The sequence below is a fragment of the Anomalospiza imberbis genome, chromosome 3, assembly GCF_031753505.1.
Source record: "Anomalospiza imberbis isolate Cuckoo-Finch-1a 21T00152 chromosome 3, ASM3175350v1, whole genome shotgun sequence".
Taxonomy (NCBI): domain Eukaryota; kingdom Metazoa; phylum Chordata; class Aves; order Passeriformes; family Viduidae; genus Anomalospiza; species Anomalospiza imberbis.
Window position 1 is genome coordinate 2,815,297 of NC_089683.1, and position 22,251 is coordinate 2,837,547.

The following is a 22,251-nucleotide window of genomic DNA, read 5'->3' on the forward strand; positions in this document are numbered from 1 at the left end:
TGGAGTTTATGTACTTCAACACAAACTAATTACGTGATACTGGCAGATTTGCACAAAGATACTCACACAAACTATACTTATTTCTACATTCCAAGTGACTCATACAAAAACCAGTTTTGTTTTTAAAGATCCTGATGCTCTGGCTATGTCCCCTCAGCTGTCAAACCCTGAAAATGACACCTCACATCTCAGTAAATTGCCATGCCACCAAAATATTTTTATTGCTCATTTTTAAATGGCCTGATGTGTGCAATATTTTTTTCAATAGGAAAAATGCAGCTCTTCTGGTTGTGCACCTCTGCATCTTTATATGCAGTTTAGAGACTGAGTATCAAAGGAAGCTTTACAATGTGCTTCTGGAAGCCAAAATTCCATTTTCTTGCTGATTTGCCACAGCTCTAACTTTGTCTGGAGAAATATTCAAAGGCACATGTTCCAAACATGGACTACCTTAAGAATTAGAAGACACTCCCACAGCCATCCATCAGACACCCCAAAAACTGACAGGGTATCAGCATTCCCCTATGCCTGGAAGTGTCCAAAGCCAGGTTGGATGGGACTTGGGGAACACTGGGATAGTGGAAGGTGTCCCATGGCAGGGGGCTGGTCTAGAAAAGCTTTGAAAGGTCCTTTCCAACTCAAACTATTCTATGATTTTTAAACTTCCATCTCCATACTGGCATTTCCACCTCTACAAATCTTGCACAAAAAGCCTGTGGACTTCCTTATGTCATTATTTCATTACTGCTAATGAGGAACATGGATTTGGCTGGTTGGCATTTATGCAATGCCAATTAAACAATGGGAACATCGTCCTCCAGCATCAGACATTCCCTTACCACAAACCCAAAACTCCTCACAGGAATCCAGATCAAAGAGTGGCCTCATTACACTGCAGTTCCTTCAAGAAAAGGAGCAAGTGCCAGGATTGGAAAATCCTGTTTTAAGACAGGAGTTTCTTCTGCCTCAAGACACAACAGTCTAGGAACTGCCAGCTGATGTGTCCTGTGTGGGCTGTTTCTGCTTTAAATACCTAAATTTGGTGTAAAAGGGAGAAGGACTTTGGACAACGATTTGGAGGGACAAGGGGGAATGGCTTCCCATGGACAGAGGGCAGGATTGGGATACTGGGAAGGAATTGTTTCCTGTGAGGGTGGTGAGACCCTGGCACAGGGTGCCCAGAGAAGCTGTGGCTGCCCCTGGATCCCTGGAAGTGTCCAAGGCCAGGCTGGATGGGGCTTGGAACAGCCTGGGATAGTGGAAGGTGTCCCTGTCCGTGGCAGTGGCTGGGACTGGATGAGATTTAAGGACCCTTACAACCCAAAACCACTCCATGATTCTGTGAATTCCACACAGGAAGGGAAGTGAAACCAAGGCAATTTCCCAAACAAAAATCCATACTACCAGAAAAAAACGTGATCAGGGCAAAGGGGTGGACACTGCCAGGGCAGAATGATGAATCCCAGATACTCTCAAGGTTAAACTTGTGAATTTCGTCGGACAATTAGTGAACATTTTCTCACCTTTCACCTGCACAATGACCTGGGTAACTCTCCTCATTCCCTACAATGGCCAAATAAACCCCAAAGAAATGGGCCCAGCCTGATCCCAGACCCACAGGCTGCTTCTCCGCTGGAAGCAGGTGAATTCCCAGCTCAGGAAGGACAAGCTGGTGGTCTTGGCACAGACAAATTAAAACATGATGTTAATTCCAACAACAAAAAAAAAAAAAAAGATCAAAATGCATGGATTATAAAAGAAAATGGGAAAAGAGGATAATTCATACTCTGTGAGGGGAAAGTCAACTGTCAAGTTCTGTTCTGGCTGTTTGGGAGAGAAAAGGACACTGACACCAAAAGGTAAAAAAACCCCAAACCCACCAAAAAAAACCCCAACCACTTGCCCCACAACTTGGCAACTTCTATATCTGGAAATGAGCTTTGAAAATGCAACCTGTCATAATGAGTCAGTGCTTTTGTTCACTTCAGGAAGTTATTTATGCACATTTCTGGAAGAGCAATTAGATGGGCAACAAATGTAATGAACTGAAAGGAGCACAAGGCTGTGAATGTGGGGTTTGACCTTTACTGTGCAGCCTCTTAACAGCAAATTGCTCTGGTTTTTCCCTGCTCTTTGTCAACGCCACTGGGATGATAACTAGGGTGGGATTTTAATACTCGGGAAATGAAATATTTATTATTTCATCCTTAGGAAACACTACTTCATTACTTTGGACAGCTGCCATTATTTTGGGAGTAATACAAAAAAATGGGGATTACTTGCAACTCTCAGAGCACTGTAAAGTCTGTAGCTGATGTTTTAGAGGAATTTTTAGATATTTAATATTATGATATTTAACTTGAGACACCTTAAGAAACTGATACACACACAGTGGATGCTTAGCACATTAGGCAGCTCAAATGAGAAGAGTCCAAAATCCACAAGTCATTTGCAGTATCACAGCCAGCATTCCCTGCATACCTCATGATGCAAATGCTGTAATCATAATTTTTCTGAACTGCAAACCACAGGGATTACATCACCATTGCTTTGCCGATTTGGGAACAGAACTCAGAATTACACTAATTCTTGGCCTTCATCTGACATTGAGACCATGTTTCTGTTGAAATTTCACTGCAGAAGCAATCACAGAATAGGCTGGTGAAGACCTTAGAGATCATCAAGTCCAACCTATGACCTAACACCACCTTAGCAACTAATCCATGGCACTGAGTGCCACATCCAGCCTTTTTTTAAACACTCCAGGGATGGTGACTCCACCACTTCCCTAGGCAGCCCATTCCAATGCTCAATCACTCTTTCTGTGAAGAATTTTTTCCTAATCTCCAGCCTAAATTTCCACTGGTACAGCTTAAGGCTATGTCCTCTCATCCTGTCACTGCTTGTCTGGGAGAAGAGACCAACCCCCACCCTGGCTACAACTTCCCTTCAGGGAGTTGTAGAGAGATATTGCCTAGTGCCTGTAAGAGATTCAACAGCTGGAAACAGGCAAGAAAACTTCATTTAACTGAAGCCACATCTCACAGGATGTGGCCATGCTGAATTCTTAAAATGTATCAGCAGAGCTCTGCCTAAAAATCACCCAGTCTTAACTGGAACTATCCATGCCTCCATGTCCTCTGCATCACAGAGTAAAACCAAGAATGCTCAACAAGGTGCTGAGTATCTCAATGAACGCCCGTGTTTCAAGACGGACACACAGAAAAATGTAAAATATTTACAAAAAGGGAGATGGAAGCATCGCCTGCACGCCCTGCAACATTCCCTCATGGAATTCTGTCTTAGGTTGCAAGATGTGGCTGGGGGTATGTATTCTATCACCATCTGTAAGAGGCGGGGTAGTTATCGTCTCTTAATTGGGCAGTTTCTCTTTATCTCTTCCATAACCAATCCTCCCTCCAGGAGATATCTTCTGTTGATGGGCCATTGAGTGTCACTGCCTGACTGATAAAATTCCTTCATCCCATCGTGAGATGCTCCACCCAGGGGGAGGAGCCAAGCATTCCTACCTGGATATAATCTGATATTTGGAACACCACAGTCAACCTTTTCCCACTGGATTCCCAGAGGAGCAGCTTTCTTCACCAGATTTCCAGAGGAAGACCATGCCCATCTACACCACTGCTGGACCCTCAGAGGGAAACTAGACCCTTCTACAGGAGAACCACATCCGTCACTCCAGGAGGACTTCAGCCACCATTTAATCAAACTACTACCAACACCCTGACCAACAGGATGTCAGGCTGTATTCTGACTCTGTCAGTATTTTTTCTTCTTGTACTATTGCATTTGTATTTCTTTTTAATTTTCCTAGTCAAGAACTGCTATTCCTACTTCAATATCTTTGCCTGAGAGCCCCTTAATTTCAAAATCATAATAATTCAGAGGGAGGGAGTTTACATTTTCCATTTCAAGGGAAGTTCCTGCCTTCCTTAGCAGACACCTGTCTTTTCAAACCAAGACAAATTCCTTCTGGAGAGCCGGCTGAGCCTGAGGGGGGGAGGGGGGGGGGGTTTGCTGGATTTGCAAGGCTCCCAGTTTGTACCTCGGCCTTGGTGAGCTGCTCCCGCAGCTTCTCCACCTCCTCGCGGAGCTCGCGGATGATGCGGGCATTGGGGTCCTCGTTGACCACGGCGTGGTTGACGATGTTCTTGGCCCTGTCCGCATAGCGCAGCGTCGACAGCGTCTCGTCGTAGTTGTCGGCCGCTGGGCTCACCGTGGCCACCATGGCCGTCTTGCTGTTGCCCCCGAGGCTGTCCTGGAAGGTTATGGGAGGGTTTAGAATCAACATTTTTATTCTGGTTTGCTGGGTTAAGAGTTTAGGCTGGGCAAGTTAAGAACAGCTCGTTTAGGAAATGTCATTCTTAGATTTTGACATTCTTGGCTTTTTTCAACAGGAGTGAAAACAAGGCCCTGTTTTAGGCTTTATAGGACCTGGTAAAGGATTCACAGTTTTATTTCTATGTTTTCTACTTAGGTTTACAAACCAGAAATGTAAACACTTCAGCACTGAACTTCTCAGATGCTGATGAAGGAGCTCAGGAAAAACCATGATGAATTATCTCATTTTAAAGACAAGATGGATGTCTTCAAGAAATAAATTACTGAAATATCTCTTAATAAACAATATAGATAATTTCATTCCTACAAACATTCAGAATGGGGCCCTTCCCTTCCTCCCACTGGCACAGCTCAAAAATCTAAACTGAGTTATGTAAGAAATTACCCTCCTGGAATTTGGTTGAGAGACAAGAAGAGCATGAAACAAGGAAGGAAGGAAGGAAGGAAATGAGGAAGGAAGGATTCTGTCTTTTTACTGACCATAAGATTATGGTTTACAATTTTGGCCAAATATAGATACATGAAGATAAAATATTCTTGTTTAAACTCTGCAGCAAATTTTTTTTTCTGCATGGCAGTTTGGTTTCTTTGGTTTGTTTGGAATTTTGGGGTGGGTTTTTCTTTTTCTTTTTTTTTTTTTTTTTTTTTGTTTGTTTGCTCTTTTTTTACCCAATATCCCTTTCTGAGACAAATCACACTCTTAATTTTCATCTTCAATAATGCACGAAATGTAGGTCAGGCATTGCCATTAGAACAATCTGACTGCATTAGCTGCTTGTCAAACCATTTCAGTTCCAAAGCACACGTGGAGCTTTCCCCAGCAATCATTAAAATGCCCCTTTAAGTATTTCCCCAGGACTCTCCTTTTGGCTGCATGATGCCTAAACCAGTTTGACAGCAGCCAGGCTGTTGGCAGCACTTGGCTGTCTCTGGTCATGCAAAAGGGCATGGAACTCATATGAAATGTAAATCTTTATATATTTATAGTGTTCAACACAGTCAGCACAGGCAGGTAAGTGTTTTTATACAGCAATCAGCAGCAAAGAGCAGCTTTCTGACTGATCTCACCGTGACTTTTCTCATCCTAGGATTAGCCAATGTTTACTCCAAATTCATCCACGGTTGGGAGGGTCCCCTCTGTACCACTGAAATGTTTTTTTAACTGAAAACTTTAAGACTAACAGGAGCAGTAATGAATCAGTCCATGGGATTTCCTGGCCAAAAATCAGGAATGACACCCTGCAACTGCAATCCCTGTTCTACATAAAAAGCTGGCATTTGGCAGGGAGCTGGCCAGGTACTCTCCTTCCAAATCCAACCTTAACTGTTTGCACTTTGGGAATATCCTTCACTGCACTAATTAGCTCCAAAATAGGATGAATTCATTATTTGAATTGCAGCTCTGCAGTAGAGGCAGCTGCAAACACTGTAACAGTGATACACCAGAACCCACAATACACCCATTATAAACTGGGCAAAGTCCCTCTTGGGCAATTCAAGCCCAATGCCAGACTGTCTGATAAAGTTTTATGTATAAAACCCATGTGCTGATTTCATTGGTTTCTTTAATGATAAGCAAGAAAGGTGAAAAAATAGCAAATCAGCCACTCATTAGTGAAGAGAGTCTGTAAATCAGCCTGGTAAGGCTGGGCTTGCACATGTTAGAGAGACAGAATGGAAATAACTAAGTTGTTTTTAAGAATTAACTAGCTTTTTCTCCTCTAGCAGTAAGATTACTGTGAAAACAACTCAAAATGTAGAGTTCAGAATTTGTATTTTTAATAGCAGCCATCAGGCTTCTGATTAACACAGGAAACAAGATGCTTGTGCCAATACAATTTGATTAAAACCAGAAGTTACAGAACTGACAAAACTATTTTGCTGCCTGCACATAACCTGATGCCACTGCTCAAGCGATGATATTTTTCACCTGGCACTTTTGTCTAAAATCCTCAACAAAATTAGCAAAAGGTGTCAGATCTTGAGGTCCCCTGAACTGATTTCTCAAATTTGTGAAGAGACACTGTATGACAGATATTCCTGCAGTTAGAACACATTTAGTCTGCTTTGGTATCATAATTACAAGTTGAAAGCCAGGGAGAAAGCTCAGCCCACCATCTCATGGCTTCTCCAAACAGGCCTCTTTAAACGAATAAATCCCTCCTTTGATCTCGAATTTAAAAAAAAAGAAAAAAAAGTTTAAATTTTCCTCCTTTCAAAACAAGGCTTCAATGAGAGCTTGTTTGTTAAAAAGCCCCAAAAGCCCCCAACCCTTTTGTTGGCACTAACGTGGCTGATGTCGGACACAAAGAGGGTTTGCCTGAAAGGAGGCAGAACAAAAGTGGGCTCCCGTTCCTGCGCCGCGTCCGGCTGGCGGCACCGTGGCCACAATGCCTCAGACAGGTGCTGAACAGGAATTGCAGTCTGCTCGCTGGATTTGTTTGGAAATGGAGCAGCAGAACTAATTCCAACAAGGCTGGAAATTCATCAGGGAGGTTTCCACCCTGCTGCAGCCACATCAGGAACCCAAAGTGCACCGGGGCGAAGTGAAGCTGCGCAGGGGCTTTGTTGCCAAATTGTAGAGAGACATAAAAATCGTGTTTCTTCTAAATGAGAGTAAAAACTCAGTGTAAGTATAGAGACAAAAATGTATTTAAACACTAAAAAAGCCGCATTGCAAGAACACTGTGCTGTGAGAACTTGTTTTACTCAGACACTGTTTGTGTTGTGCCATTTAGATTTTTATGTGGCTATTTGATGTCCAGATCTGTTAGGGATAAATAATTTCACAAGTCATGCTAAAAGGTTCATTAAAAGCACTGAGAAGAATGAAGGCTTGTGTGTCAAGAGGTTACAGGAGCAGGGATTTTGTTTTACTTAAGCACTGAATTAAACTTTGTTTTCAAATCTCTGCAAGGAAAAATGTGTTTGTTTTTTTTTATCTCCACACTTCTGTACAATCTGCAAGTCACTTTGTCTTTTTCTTTCCACATGTGCAGTTAAACCCCAGGGATGTGAAATTTAAACAACACCTGAAAACACTGGTAAGAAAGGGTGGGGAACCCAAGACAACAAGGACTAGCCAGGGCACCTACAAAAAGTAGGAGGACAAAGAAAGGCTGGTGATGTCACAAATCAGTTTCTTTTCAGATTATTTCTTTCTACCAATAAGTATCTCAATTGCTCCTGGATAACAGCTAAACAGAGCACAAGGCAGAAAAAAAAGAAATTTGACTTATACAGATCTCATATTTAACAATTTGGGCTTCTTCATTTAGACTGTACATATGTTCATCCAAGTGCCAACATGAAACACTCCTTTTTGCCCCCCAGAAAAGACCAAATAAAAATCCTCTACAGTTGAGAAAATGATTTAACTGCTCATTTCACAATAACAGCTTCTCTGAAGTCTCCTGACCTGTTCCTCAGACTGCAACTGTGCTAATGCTCTGCAATTATACTCTGCTGACAAAAGTAAAATATCTTAACAATTAAATTAGACAATTAGGAAAAGGTAATTGTCTTAATCAACATCTTCAGAGCTAAGCATACCAGTATGTAAAATCAGCTGTGTGCAGAAATAACCCAAATTAAATTAGCCCCAAGGTTGTGTGTGAAGCTGTACTTACACTGACCCATAAAATATACACTGCTTTTAATTTTATTTTAAAGTTCCTTAATCCTTAGGCCATTGCAGGTCAGCAGAAGACACATATTTAGTCTGCAGAGACTAACTGTGCAATAGCTTACATCCAGCTCATTTTGCAAAGACAATTATGGTTAACATCAAACCCAGAAAATGAGGCAAAAAGCAGAGAATTTTGATTTCATTCAATGAGAGTCTTATCTTCCTTTCCTCTCTTTTATTTTGCTTTAAAAAAAAAGAAGATTAAAAAAATAAAAACCAAACAACTTACTTACTTTAAGTAACCAAGTGAGCACAGAATCACGATATGGAACAAATTTGTTCTTGTTCTTGCCAGCAGCCTGATCTGCCAGGGCAGAAATAACCAGCCCCAGAGTTGTGAGGGATCTGCCCAGAGAACACAAGCAGCTATTAACAAGGGTAAATATTCATAAGTCAAATGCATATTTAGACAGTGACTTTCCCTCTGAAAACATGCTCTGAGGAAAAAATTCCTAGTTTAATTTTGATCATTCTTTCTTCACAAAAGCTCCACTCCTGGTTTTTTTTTTTTCAATATGTTTTCAGTCTTAATAATCAGGTCTTCACAATGAAATTCATGGCAGCTGCAGGAACACAAATATTTTTTTAAAATATGGAGATCTTATTCCCATATCTAAGGATACTGCACGTCAAAAGGAGAAATAGAGAGAAGTAAAGGAGAAAGACTGACTACAGGAGCTTTGTAGAGAGAAGAAAAGGAGAAAATTGACTACGGGAGCTTCATACTGTTTTACAAGTAGACTGTATTTAGCAGGAAATGGTGATGAAAAAAGGAAAGCAAATAATCTCAAAGTCTTACTTGTTAATGTTGCTTCCTTCTTTCAGCCTGTCTCCTGCAGCACCAGTTTTAGTTGCCCTTTCACTACCTGCCAAGTCCACCAGGCTGAGCTTGCCCACCTTCTCACCTGATGTCTGGGGAAGGAACCAGAGAACAGCCCCTGTTAGGTCACTTCACTCAAGTCACACTGTTTGATGTATTTTACAACAGGAATCAGACTTAATTTTTGGTGTAAACTCTTGTTCCAACCCCTTTGAGAACGACTGGATTTGAACAGCGTCCTGTGCTAAGTCACTACCTGCTACTTCAGAAACAACAGGGAAGACATGGATGATGTGAAGTCAGGTACTCTGCTATCTTCAAATGTCTCAGAAAACTCCAGAGGAGATGTACACAGGGCACACTAATGAAATGCTGAACCACAAAAAATTCAGAGTTATGCCAAAGGAGTCACAAGCAGAGACATGAGGTTCACAGTCCCATCCTGAAAAGAGTCTCCTAAAATCTTTGGGTTTTATACCAGAGTTTCTTCTGTTTTTCAGTGACCAGGAATGCACCTGAAGAGAAGCATGTTGGAATTTACATAAATTATCACAATTGCAAAGTCTCCTTTATCCTTATCAGACTCCTGGAACACAATCCCAGCTACGTGAGTATTTAAACCTGTAACACAGATTTTGTTACAAATCCTTTCATCTCATTTGACCCAAAATGACATTCTGAAACACCCCATGATCTCCCTAAATTAATTTGGAATTGAAGAGCCAACTGTCTTTGAGAACAGCTTCCTTACATCGTGTTCTTCTGCAGCATCTGCACCTTCAGCACCCCAGGATCCCAATGCAAAGTGCTGCGTTCCCATAAATGAACAGGATAATTAAAATCAATATGCTCTCAAAAATTACACCCTAAACCTATCAAAACATGATGTGATCATGGAATGTGCCATTTCCAGGACTGAAAGGACCAGGGAAATCTGTTGCAGAAGTTCACACAGGGGTCACTGGAAGATGCAGAGAACATGGACAGCCACAACCACTCTGCATCCAGGCTGAGCAGGACCACACAAAAAACAGGTATGAAAAGCATGCACAAGAGCCACAGCAAAACTGGAATGACAAATTATGGAAAAAAAATTCAGCACAGTATGATGCTGATTTGAAGTGCAAAGGGGGAAAAAATCCAAATAAAGAATGAGGAAAATTGTGTGGATAAGAAGATTGGTGGAAACTGAGAAATCAGGAGGGAAAAAAGCCCAAATTCTCATTATGCTTTCCAATATATTCAATATTTAGGCTCAGATTTGATCTGTGGACACTCAAAATTTCTCCAAGGCTTTGAAAATCCTAAAGAATTGTCCAAGCACAGAATCTATCAATGAAGTTTAAAGATATTTGTTTCAATTCCAATTTATCACCATTTTCTGAGAGAAACTAAATAATATTGACATAATGTATTTCACACACCCCTCCAAGGAAACATAAATTAAAATATTTGCAGCTTTAAATGCTTTTTCAATATTTAATATATACACATAAAATCATCAATGGCATACAATGCAAAATATTTTAAAGTAGCATTTTTTTCAATTTAGAAAGTTGATAATTTATATAAGTTTGTATTAATTTAGAAAGCTGGTAATTTATACAAATCTGCATTAAATACCCACGGGAAGGGTTATTACAAGAGGTACACTCATGTGTGTTTCTATTTTTCACCTATTTTATCCTTAGCCTGTACTACAAACTGCTGCTTTCAAGTGTTTCTTTTCCTGTGAAATACATTAATGTAAAAGACACATCCCAGCCTGACATTTGGACCTTGCAGCTGGATTTTCTTACCCCTGATTGCACATCATAGAGGGTGTGGGTGAGGATGATCTTGAAGACTGCGTGGGACCGACTGCTCTCCTCATTCATGTTGGTGGCAGCCACTGTCCGAGACTTGTTGCCCTCAGACATCAAGGACTCGATGTCCTAAATACAATTTTCACAGCCATGAGCATATCTGCATTGACATCCTTTTCAATTACCTCCAAAAATCATCTCATCTTGGTCAAATACAGCATTTCCTCGCTAAGCCTCCCGTTTGTTTATTCAGAAAAATGTGAGGGAAAAAAAACAAAGCGATCCCTCCCTTTAAAGCCTAGAAACTCCACAGTATCATGACTTCACCCACTCCTCAACCTAGACATTAAATTATCAACAAAAATAATGCACTTGGCTGCACACAGCAACACTCAAAAGCAGAGCAAGAAGTGAGGAAACAGCAGTTTGTGTTTGAACCCTGTCACATTTTAGCCTCAAGTTGTCAGGGTCTGAGAATCTGGAATACTGACAGAAGGCTCAGAGTTTTATAAAACAGAACCATGCTGAACAGGTCATTATATTCCTCCATATTTTAAGAGCTTATTAAGTGCTTTGATCTGTTGTGATGCTTGAGAAAGGTGTGGCTCCCCTGCTTTGGGGTTTCGCAGCAACTGTGTAAAACAGTTAAAACCTCGGGATCTTGGGCTAAACTTCTATTTCTGCATCTCTGGCTGGGTGATGATAAACAACTCAAATAAACAGTCAAACAAAGGACCACCACAGACCACTGACTCCAAATTCTGGATTACAAAAAGCTGCTGGGCAACATGGAAAGGCAAAGCATGACATGTGTCCTGTCTTAGAAGAAACCACCAAGGAGAGCTGGATGAACACCTGGAGAAACTGCAACTGCAGTGTTTTCACGTTTTGGTTAAGCTGACAGATTCCATCCCGTATTTATCCATTTCCCTCACAGCAAGTTAATGCTCCTTAAAAAACAGGGCATTTTGTGAATGCACATAAAAACATTTACTGTCCTGCAAGCCAGTTTCATGTGATGCTCTCAAGTATTTGCTTGGTAAACAACCATTTAGTTCATAATTCCAGCATGTGCTACTGGAAAGGGAAATTACTGAGTAGAACATGACAGGCAAAAAGTAACACAGTGGGGCACTGAAAGCTTGTCTCTGCTTAATCCTGGGCCTGTAATTAATCACAGAACACTTTCTCATGACGGTTTGCACTCATCTTAATGCTGAGAGGAAATCTGTTCCATTCAACAGCTGAATTACTTCCAGAATTATTGAGCAGCACGAGAGGAAGGGAGTTCCTGCTCTCAGCCCTGTTCTCCCCAGGGATCACAACACAACAATCTGCAGCTCCCTTGCTCTAAGATTACTGATAAGGAGCATTTTAGTAATTCTGTCCAGCTTAAGGGACAGCACCTGGTGTTTAGGATGTCAAGATAAGCCTTTCATAAAGTTGATCCTTACCTTGTAGCTAGCAACAGCTAGTTTGGATAGGCCATCTACGTAAGGGCCATAAACACTGTGTTCTCTAACCTTTAATGACTGACGGCTTCTGGTTGGGGGAAAAAAAAGGGATTTATAAGCACATGACTGACTTAAGACAACATTTACACAAAATCCATTTCTCACTGACACATCTCAAACAGTATGGCCTCACAAATACCCACTGAAGCACAGAGCAAGGCCCAGAATGCAAACACAAAAAAGCTTTATAACACATAAAAAGCTGACACAGACAGTGTTGTCACTTCACAAAAGGTACATTTACTCCAAGCTTTTAGTCTTGCTACTTTATTTTGATTTATAATGAGGAGATGCTGAGATCAGGAAGCAGCAAATGCCGTCCTAAGCAAATGTTTTAGATGGGATCCATTAGGGCAAACTGGCTATGTAAAGGAAGAGTGTAGGACAAATACTACAGCGCCATTCACACATAAATTCCGTACCCTTTGGGGTCAAGGAGATCTCTGACTTTCTCGTTGTAAATCTCCATGTAGGATACTTCCACTTTGAAACTCTGCTCTTCATTTTCTTCTTTCTGTGCTCTTTCAAAGAGTCCACTGCAAAGTCTAGGGATTAATCCAGGCTGATCAGCAGTACCCATCATGGTGTAGGATTTTCCAGACCCTGTGTGAGGGAAGCTGTGATTAGAGAACATGCAACAAAGGTTCCTGCTGTGCAGAATATTGATAGGAAATAAAAGAGGTTAATTTTTAATTTTTTTTTTTTTACATTTCAGTGAAAAGTATATGTTCAGTTTTCTGCTTTAAAGTAACCCAAACACCATTGAGCTAAAGACTATTTTAATTAAAAGGAAAAGGAAAACAAGAAATTTGGATCAGAGTGCTGGAGAACTTTTAGGTAGATACAGCCTTACTGTAGATGACAAGCCACTAATGGGAAAACTCTTTATATTACTCTTTAAATATTACATTAAAATGACAATTCAAGATTATTTTAACCACAGAGGCAGAAAATCTGAGCAATGCTCTGAGCTCAAGGACGATCATGGTCATGCCAAACATGATACTATGAAGTGTGAGAAATAAGGGTAGCCAGCAGCAACAAAACCTTACTTCTCATCCTGCCCACCTCATATCTGATGTTACAAAAGAGGAAAACATTTCTTATCCTCGTTAGAAGCTATTTCTCCTCAAACAATGTCACAAGAGCCATGGAAAGAACCTCCAGCCAGAACACAACACCTTTGGAGGGAACACTTCTCCCTCACTCTGGGACTCACCCGTTTGCCCGTAGGCAAAGATACAAGCGTTGTAGCCTTCAAAGGCATTCTGAAGAATATTCTCTCCAAGGCACTTGAAAACAACATCTTGACCTAGAAAGTAGAACACACAAGCCAACACTGTAACACAGCAAGAGATTTTTGTCCCTTGATTTGGATTCTTCAACAATTAGGTAAAAGTTGTGAGGGTTTTCCTGCTGTTGCTGCCTAAATCACAACCAGTGTTTGCTCCCTGGAAAGGAGCAGAAGATGTGCTCCAGATTCATGCTGCTGTAAAAACCAGGGACTGGGATTATCATGGATATACCTGGATGTGTTTAAAGCAACATCCTATCAAGGTTCATACTCAGAAGTTTCATCAGCAGAGAATCTATGAACAACTGCAGAATTTAATCTGCTGGGGAATGACACCTCCTCAAAATATACTCAAGCTGTACATTTTAATGACAGTCAATTGATTTTAATCCAAGGGAATCAGCAGGAAAATTTTACTGTGTAAGATATTGGATAATATCACGAGGACATTTTTGCAGAGAAGGAATCACAAGTATGTGGAAGATATGGATATTCACAGGGTATTTTGCACTGGTAAAAAGTAAGGTGTATCATTTCTTTTGTAATTGAACTTTGAGGTTTTTGGATAATTTTTCAAGCAGAGGAAGGAAGGCTTAAAATATCTGGGTAGTAACTACTTGAATAAAATCTATTTTCAGAATTAATTTTACAACCAGAAAAACTCAAGTCTGAACAAGGCATGACAGAACTTTATGGACTGAAAAGTCCTCTCAAATAATGTTCCTTTGAGCTCTTCCTTTCTCTCATCTTTACAGCCAAATCCATGCTAAATTCCCCATCAAAAGCACCAAGAGCTGTGCCGAGCTCAGCAGGGGTAACACTTCCACTGTATAACAGACCAAAATATCAGCTATATAGGCACCACCTTTAGTCTGAGAAACAAAGCATGCAATATTCCTTTTTAATTTGTATGGCTGAAAGTGTCACATTTTTCTCAGTGCCTTGATAGGTTATTATTTATTAGTTATTTGTTAAAGAAATTAAAATTAAGAAGTGTATGTTGGTTTTTCTTATGATTTTTATAAAATAAATATTAAGTTCAATTGATCCCAAATTTTAAAGGATAAAAAACTATGAAAGGAATAAATTATAGGAGTGTTAAGTCCAAATACAGTTCATATTTTACCATAACTATAAGCCAAAATGCATAATAATAATAATAATAATACATAGAAAATGTTTAATTGAATACATTACGCATTCTCACTAAAGCATCTGAATTCACATACACTTACGTGAAATTAGGCTTTTATTAGTATTTTATCAATATTCCTTTATTAGGTTTTACTATGATGCCAAACTCCCATCAGCACTGAAAAACATGAAATTACATATAACAATGCTCCTCTAAATAAATAGATGGGTTTGATGCATTTAAAATGATGGAGTTGGAGCAGTATTTTAAATAAAGCTGTAAACAGGAGTAAAGCATCAATGGGCTGGGTTTCTCCACTCTCTGCACTGCAAAGGGGTGGCAGTGCCCATTGCTATAGTTGTTGTTAGAGAAAAAGAAACTGGAATGATTGAAGATTTCCCTTTTCATTTTGACAGCAGCCAGTCATAGAAGGGACAACACTCTGTGCCATATGGTCTTGTGCCCTGCAGCAAGGACTGTATTTTAATCAGATCATTCCCACTTGGAGACAACCAGGCCACAGTAAATATTATTACCTGCATATTTTTCTTTGACAGATTCATCCATAGACCAAAAGCAGTGATCATATGCAAACACCTGCAGGGAAACAACCAGGACACCTTAGAACAGCTGCTGCCAAATCTAACATGTTATTCACATTCTGACATTCTGAACTCAACACGCATTCCCACTGAATTCCTTATTTTCCAGGAGTTTGAAGCCTAAACAAACACTTCATTTTCCTGTATGCTTTTATGTGTTCCTTGTTTCTATTTGTTCCTTTCTGTGCCAACCCTACTCTCCATGCGCCATCCCAGTGGATGTCAAGGACCTCTCCATTTCTCCCTCCAAACCCATCCTTGCAATTCATTTTTCACCAGAGTTTCTCTTTTGCAAACTGACAGATGTCCTCTAGCTCTTTCTGCCTCCCATCTCCCCGTACCTCTTGTCTGCATAAATTAAAAACAAGCCTTAGGGTAGGAAGCTCTTTCCATACAAGAGGAATATGTATTTATTTACATTCCATGACAAACCAAAGCAGCCATCAAAGTCTAATATTTGCAAAGAATAATAGAAAGCAAATCAGTTTTATCATAAAAAGAGCAGCACTATAATATTTTTAATAGAAAACTCTCAATTTTGCCATAAATACATCAAAAGATCCACAGGCACCTTTCGTCCTGAAAGATGACCTGAAATAATACAATGTGTATTTTGAGACAGATGTTTGAAAAAACAGCTCCCCTGGGTATGTATCTGCAAGGAAAAATATTAATTAGGGTAATGTCTGACCTACATTCACATGGGCAAAATTTATTCTGTAGGATGTAGGAAAAGGGAAGTGCAGTGTAGGGCTCTCTGGCTGTGGATTTCCCCTCTAAGCTTAATGGAAGCTGCACTTTCCCCTCTGGATGTCCTGCATTGTTACTCTGCTGACTACCAACATTTATGAAAATGCTTAACATAGCAAAAGCCTTGAAATTTAAATAACTTATCTTCAAAAATAAATTGTTTCCCCCCCATACTACACCGATGTACCAGCATCTAGAGATAAAGTAGTTATTTTATATCCTCTGAGGTAACAACAACTTGTTTATTAAAAAATAAGGTGCTCCTTTTTTTTACTTTGAATTCATTTTACAGCTATACATAGTATTAAAGCATCCCAAGCCTTCAGAACATTTAGTAAAACATCACTGGCTGAGCACATCCATGGAGCTGAACCCTGATCTGCCAGGGCAGAGCCTCCATAACAAGTAGATGCGAAGTCACGGGACCATAAAAACAAAGTGAGTTTGCTCTAACACAAATACCAGAAAATGCTTTTAAAAAGCCCACAAAGAACAAATATCCTCCATTCAGAGTCTGCAGTGCTGAGGGTGGATGTTCTCATTTGTTCCTCTGACTCATTTCTTGGCACGGGCTGTACAGAGCATTTCTGCAGCAAGGAGATGCTTCGAGTTTCTTACTCAGCAGCTGATCAGCGACAGAGCTCTGCAAAATGCTTTTAATATTTGGATAACCCAAGAATGAGCAAGTGATAGGACAACTCTCACACACTGATCAAAGCCCTTACCTTTGGGTGAGTTCTGCTGTTCCCCAATGCATCGGGAGTGGAAAAGATTTGGTACAAGGTCAGGGGAAGGATAAAAAAAGACAAAAGAAAAACAAAGACTGTTAGTTGTAGTGATTTCAGCTTAATTGTGCTATCATTCATCATTGGAATGCTGTATTAAAAGTTCATTTGTCTCATCAGATCTCTCCTTGCTTACAGATCCCAAGTCATTTTATAAACCCTTTTATGGGCAAGATTTGAGATGCTGCTCAGAGTTGATTTAAAATTCAAAGCCACTGATTTTCCTCATGCTTCATGTCTTTCTCATTCTCTCACGGGTTTATTTTTCTTGTGACACCTCTCCCTCTCTCTGGGTGTCACTGCCTCTTAAAAACAAAGTACCCAAGCAACATAAAAATTTCCAAAACCACTTGAACAGGAACTTCAGGAGTGTTATTCAAGAGGAAATTTCAGACTCCAGCCCCTGGGCTTGCCCAACCCAGCTCTCTCTGGTTGCTGGGACAGCAGAGCAAACATTTGCTTCCCCAAAAGAATGAGCAGAGAACAGCAATTCTTCTACTCTGTTATGTGCAGAATTTAAAAGTTTGGGGGTTTTTGTTTGTTTGTTTTTAAGCAAGCACAAAATTACTGGAGTGACCTTTAAAATACCAGCACGGCCTCAGTCGATGACTGCAGGTTATGCAGCCTCCCCACATCAGAGGCTGGAGAAAAGCAGTAAACACACAACAAGCCACTGATATTCCCCTTGTCCTGGACCTTCCAAATGACATTAGGAAACTCCTGACATCAGCAACGAATGAAGTCTTGTGACAAGCAACACTGATTTCTTTTGAACAGAGCAGGAGAAGGACATGGGAGCCATAGAAGATTACCCTCAGAGCTCCTGCTGCTCACGGGGCTTGAGAAGAGAGTTTAAAAATAGTAATTTCTGAGCACCGTCTCTCAAAAACAATTATTTATTACACAAATCCATCACCCCTTTTTACTCATGCCTGGATCTGCTGTGTGGATTTGTTTGACAGAACAGGAACGATGGGCGCTTGGGAGAGCAGGATGATTATTTAAGTCAAGGTCACCCCGTGTCACAGGGTCATCCAAGTCAGCAATGACAACATGACCCCTTTTTCTCTGCCATCTGGCTTAGCTGAAAGAAAGGCTCTCCCAAAGTCCTTGGCAGCTTGGTGCAGACTCTAGCCTGTTACTCCTGGGTGGATTCTATTGAGGGAATCTCCTTCACTGGGGCTTTGATCCAGATACAGGAGACTCCAGAAAGCCCCTCTGGCTCTCCCTCAGAGAGGGACAGGAGCATTTTCATGGCTTTCTGTGCTCTGAAATGCTCATGGAGCACTTTGCTGCAAGACTTCACTGGAAACTGCCTTTAGGGAAGCTCTGCTTACAGGGCAGGTTAATTACTACTCCTACAAAAACATTCTGCTTGTAAAACAAAGGGAACAGCAAGCCTGGCTTCAGAGTCTGAGTTTAGCACTCAGAGATGTGACACAGCCCTGCTCACATTCCCCAGCCCAATTCCAAGGCAGGATTATATTGCAACAACCCAGCTGATCTGCTCAGCCCTCAATATAGGGCATATTATTGAGTATTTGGGTTAAAGCAGCCATAAGGATATAATCTGAGAAGTTCTATCACAGATACAATTTTAAGATTACGGATTACGCAGAGCTATGTATCATCAAGCTTAATTTAAGACCTTTAGTCTGAACCAAGTATCTCATTTTCTGAAGGGCTGCACAAACACACAAACCCAGGTCTTGGGTCTTGCTTAATCCAAACGTGAGGGAACAGAAGCCCCACAAAACCCAGCGTGCAGCATTTGGGATACAGCACAGCTACACAGAGCTGCAGCTTGTGTGATGTACTTATGACCACAAAGAGAATAAATGGGACAAATGTTTCCCCAAGGAAAGCATTAAGGGTGCAGCCTGCATCACATACATTGTGCAGGGAACATATGAGCCCATTAATGCTGCAGCTGTGTGCTGCGCCCAGAAACCCGTGAAAGGACTTTTAGCCTGATCCAAAATCCCTTGGGAATTGAATAGATGGGGAAACAGGGCACCCACAGCAGCCTGGCTGGCTGCAAGGACACACTGAGAGTGCTGGGTGCTCATACCCAAGTGCTCCTGTCCATCCCAGAGGTGAAGAAAAGGGAAATAGCAACAACATGGGTAAATACCACCCACACAGCAGGGAAGGATATCCTACAACAAAACATGATGGGAACATGTGCCAAGAACAGGGAGGTGACTTTCCCCCTCTGCTCTTGTCAAACCCCACCTGGAATGCTGCACACAGTTCTGGTGTCCCCAGCATGGGAAGGACATGGAACTGGTGGAGCAAGTCCAGAGGAGGCCACGGGGTTCATCAGAGGACTGGAGCACCTCCCTTAAGGAGACAGGCTGGGGAATTTTGGGTTGTTCAGCCCGGAAAAGGTTGTGTGGAGACCTCACAGCACCTTCCAGTGTCTGAAGGGCAACATGGAAGCTGGAGAAGAATGGGTTCAAACTGGAAGAGGTGAAATTTATGTTAGATATCTGGAAGGAATTGTTCCCCGTGAGGGTGGGGAGGCCCTGGCACAGCGAAGCTTCCAAGGATAAAACAGCCACAGCTTCTCTGGCCCTTGTGCCAGGACCTCTCCACCCTCACAGCCAAGAATTCCTTCCCAAATTCCCATCTAACCCTGCCCTCTGGCAGTGGGAAGCCATTCCCTGTGTCCTGTCCCTCCATCCCTTGTCCCAAGTCCCTCTCTATCCCCAAGGATGCTGCCATTCCGAGGTGCAGGCAGCTTCTCGGCCAACAGCCAAAAATTCATATCTATCTCAGACATAGCAGAAGCATCCGAGGCAGGGAGGGAAAACTTATCTTTTAGCCACTGAAGGATGTCACTGAGATGCTTCCAGCTACTTGTTTTCACTTGTATCCAGTCTGACAGGAATTCACCAACTCCCTTCTTTTATCTCTTCTCTGTTCAATGTCAAACAGAAGTAGAGGGAATCTAATGCAACTAATTTAATTCTAAAATTAAAAAAGGAGGAAGACTACTCCAAAACAACATCCTACATTTGAAAGTATTTTATTTGCTGCGAGAAATGGCAACAATATGATCTTTAAGGTCTTTTCCAACTCAAATAATTTGGTGATTCTGTGAATATATATGCTGTTTTGAGAGTGAATGAAGACATGGAGCTTGGGTAATAATTTCTGTTTAAACTACCTCTTACACAGGGTAAATGTGTCCTGATCAAGCTTCTGATCAGGACACACTTGCTTTTCTATGAACATTCAGGTGTTCATAGAACCTTTTCCAGATCTCAAGCGCAATGTAAAAATATGAATAGAATCAGAACAGGTCCCAGCTGAGACCATCAGTGCATGTGCAATACCACTAACTGCTTCAGTTTTTTAACAGAATAATTAAATTACATATTCAAACACAATAAACTCTTCAACCATTGTTAATAGTGGCATTTTAGTAGCACCCAGTTTTTCCATGTTCAAAAGGGGGAAGGAAGGTTTAGTAAGCCTAAGGGTAGTTCAGATTCTGCAAATGAGGAAGGGGAAAACACCCCAGCAAAGGGGCAGAGGTGAACCCTGGCTGGAGAGAGGAGAGCGCAGCCCTTATCTCTTCTGTCTGGCTGACCCCACAGCTCTGAGATAGCAGCCAGCTGGCAAATCAGCACATGCTCTAAATCAGTCACAACACATCTCCCTTCTTGTCTAAATCAGAAACTGGCAGATGGGGCAAAGGGAGGAGAAAGGTGGGAGGTGGCAAGGCAGGAAGCAGGGGAAAGAGCTCCAGAAGCTCTAGGACAGGAGCTGACATGCCAGGCATGGGTTTTCTTGTCCGTGTTTTTTTGAAAAAGAACATTTCCTGTGGCAACAGCAACTGCTACAGCACCTAAACTGTACAAGTGAGTGATGCTGCCAAGTGGCACAAGGATTTATGAATTATGGAATTATGGATTTATGGAATTGAAACATAACATTTTGTCATTTTCAGAACCTTCTGGACTAGTAAAATTTGAGGATTAGAAAAAAGAAAAAAGAGAGGCAATAATTCCAATTATGAATCAGGAAAGTGTCAGCAAATCTCCCCAGAAATTCTTACTGCTTTCCACTTTCAATTTTCCATAATCATTGCAAAAACTCTGTCAAATTCCAGTGTAATTAGTGCTATTTTATGCCCTTTATAAGAAACTGTCCAGCATAAACTCTAGAAAGCAGCTAAAAATGTAGCTAGAAAATGAAACTGATGGGGAAAAACTCCTTGAGGTTTACAAGTGAAAAGGTGTCGGTGTCTCCCAGAGATCACTCTGTAAAGCCACATCTTTATGTTCCCAGCAGGCTTAAAAATATTACTAAAAATAAAGCTGAAACTATGTGTAACAGTAATTTACTCTGTGGGTACAGTCATTCTGGAATTTTGGGATTTTAGTAATAAATTGTTGCAGATAGAAGCTGTACAGTAACTATTTTAGGTTCCGACAGGCACAACAGCATCATTTACCAATATTCCCTGAAATCAAAGAACTAAAGTTACATTGGGCAGAGTTTGTCATCGCCTCAAATGTTTCCTTCCTTGGTTATGTATGGCCAAAAAACAGCACTGGTGCGAAAAGCCCTGAAGCACAATTTCTTTTGTGGCTACTTGTTTCAGTTTGAAAAGACAGGTGTTCATTAAGGAAAGCAGGAGCTTCCCTTGAAATGGAGAATGTAAACCTCCTCCCTCTGAATTACTATAATTTTGAAATTAAGAGGTTCTAGGGTAAAGATATGGGAGTGGGAATAACAGTTCTTTATTAGGGGGAAAAATAAAATAAACATGTAGTAATACAAAACAACACTGACAGATTCAGAATATGACCTGACACCCTGTGGGTCAGGGGGTTGGTAGTAGTTTGATTAAATGGTGGCTGCAGTCCTCTTGGAGTGACAGAAGTGGTTCTGTTGAAGCAGTGATCCTGTAGAAGGGTACAGCTTTCTTCTGAAGGTCTAGTGGTGGTATAGGTGAGCCTGGTCTTTTTTCTGGGAATTTAGTGGAAAAGAAACTTGTTCTTTTGGTAATCTCGTGGAAAAGGTTGACTGTGGTATTCCAAGTCTCAGATTATATCCAGGCAGGAATGCTCGGCTCCTCCCCCCGGGTGGAGCATCTCCCAGTGGAATGATGGAATTTTATCAGCCATGCAGTGACACTCAATGGCCCAGGAATAGAAGAGATCTCCTGGAGGGAGAACTGGTTGTAGAAGAAATAAAGAAAAACTGCCCAATTAACAGAAGATAACTGCCCCACCTCTAACAGATGGTGATAGAATACACACCCCCAGCCACATCTTGCAACCTAAGACACTCCTGTACAGTGTTTTATGGAATCACAGAATGGTTTGGGCTGGAAGGGACCTTAAAGATCATCCCGTTGCAATCCGGTGCCCCTGGCAGTGATATCTCCACTAGAAGGAAAGGTGTTTTCCCTTGTTCCTTCTCACTCACCTGCCATGAGCTTCTCTATTCAAACACAGCAGAGCCAGGAGCACCTCAGGA

General features: G+C 41.2%; 2 protein-coding genes across 8 annotated transcripts in view; one reads left to right on the plus strand and one right to left on the minus strand.

Annotated features, from left to right (window-relative positions):
• KIF13B (kinesin family member 13B) overlaps positions 1 to 22,251 on the minus strand; it is a 120,144-nt gene that overhangs the window by 55,774 nt on the left and 42,119 nt on the right. For 3 of the 7 annotated variants that reach the window (XM_068183164.1, XM_068183167.1, XM_068183166.1), the window contains exons 3-11: positions 16,696 to 16,708; positions 15,155 to 15,215; positions 13,409 to 13,501; positions 12,612 to 12,792; positions 12,130 to 12,217; positions 10,670 to 10,804; positions 8,850 to 8,962; positions 8,284 to 8,395; positions 4,067 to 4,279 (exon numbers count right to left, since the gene is read on the minus strand). In XM_068183164.1, coding sequence (XP_068039265.1) covers positions 4,067 to 4,279; positions 8,284 to 8,395; positions 8,850 to 8,962; positions 10,670 to 10,804; positions 12,130 to 12,217; positions 12,612 to 12,792; positions 13,409 to 13,501; positions 15,155 to 15,215; positions 16,696 to 16,708 — 1,009 coding nt within the window. Of the gene's footprint in view, positions 1 to 4,066; positions 4,280 to 8,283; positions 8,396 to 8,849; positions 8,963 to 10,669; positions 10,805 to 12,129; positions 12,218 to 12,611; positions 12,793 to 13,408; positions 13,502 to 15,154; positions 15,216 to 16,695; positions 16,712 to 22,251 lie in introns of those variants that run through there. The other 4 variants (XM_068183165.1, XM_068183163.1, XM_068183168.1 and 1 more) reach the window with 2 other exon arrangements.
• The window catches only part of LOC137470132 (serine protease 55-like), a 371,058-nt gene continuing 366,711 nt past the window's right edge, over positions 17,905 to 22,251 (plus strand). Inside the window, exon 1 of the mRNA XM_068183178.1 lies at positions 17,905 to 17,909. The gene's annotated coding sequence lies outside the window, so the exon portion shown is untranslated. The remainder of the gene's footprint in view (positions 17,910 to 22,251) is intronic.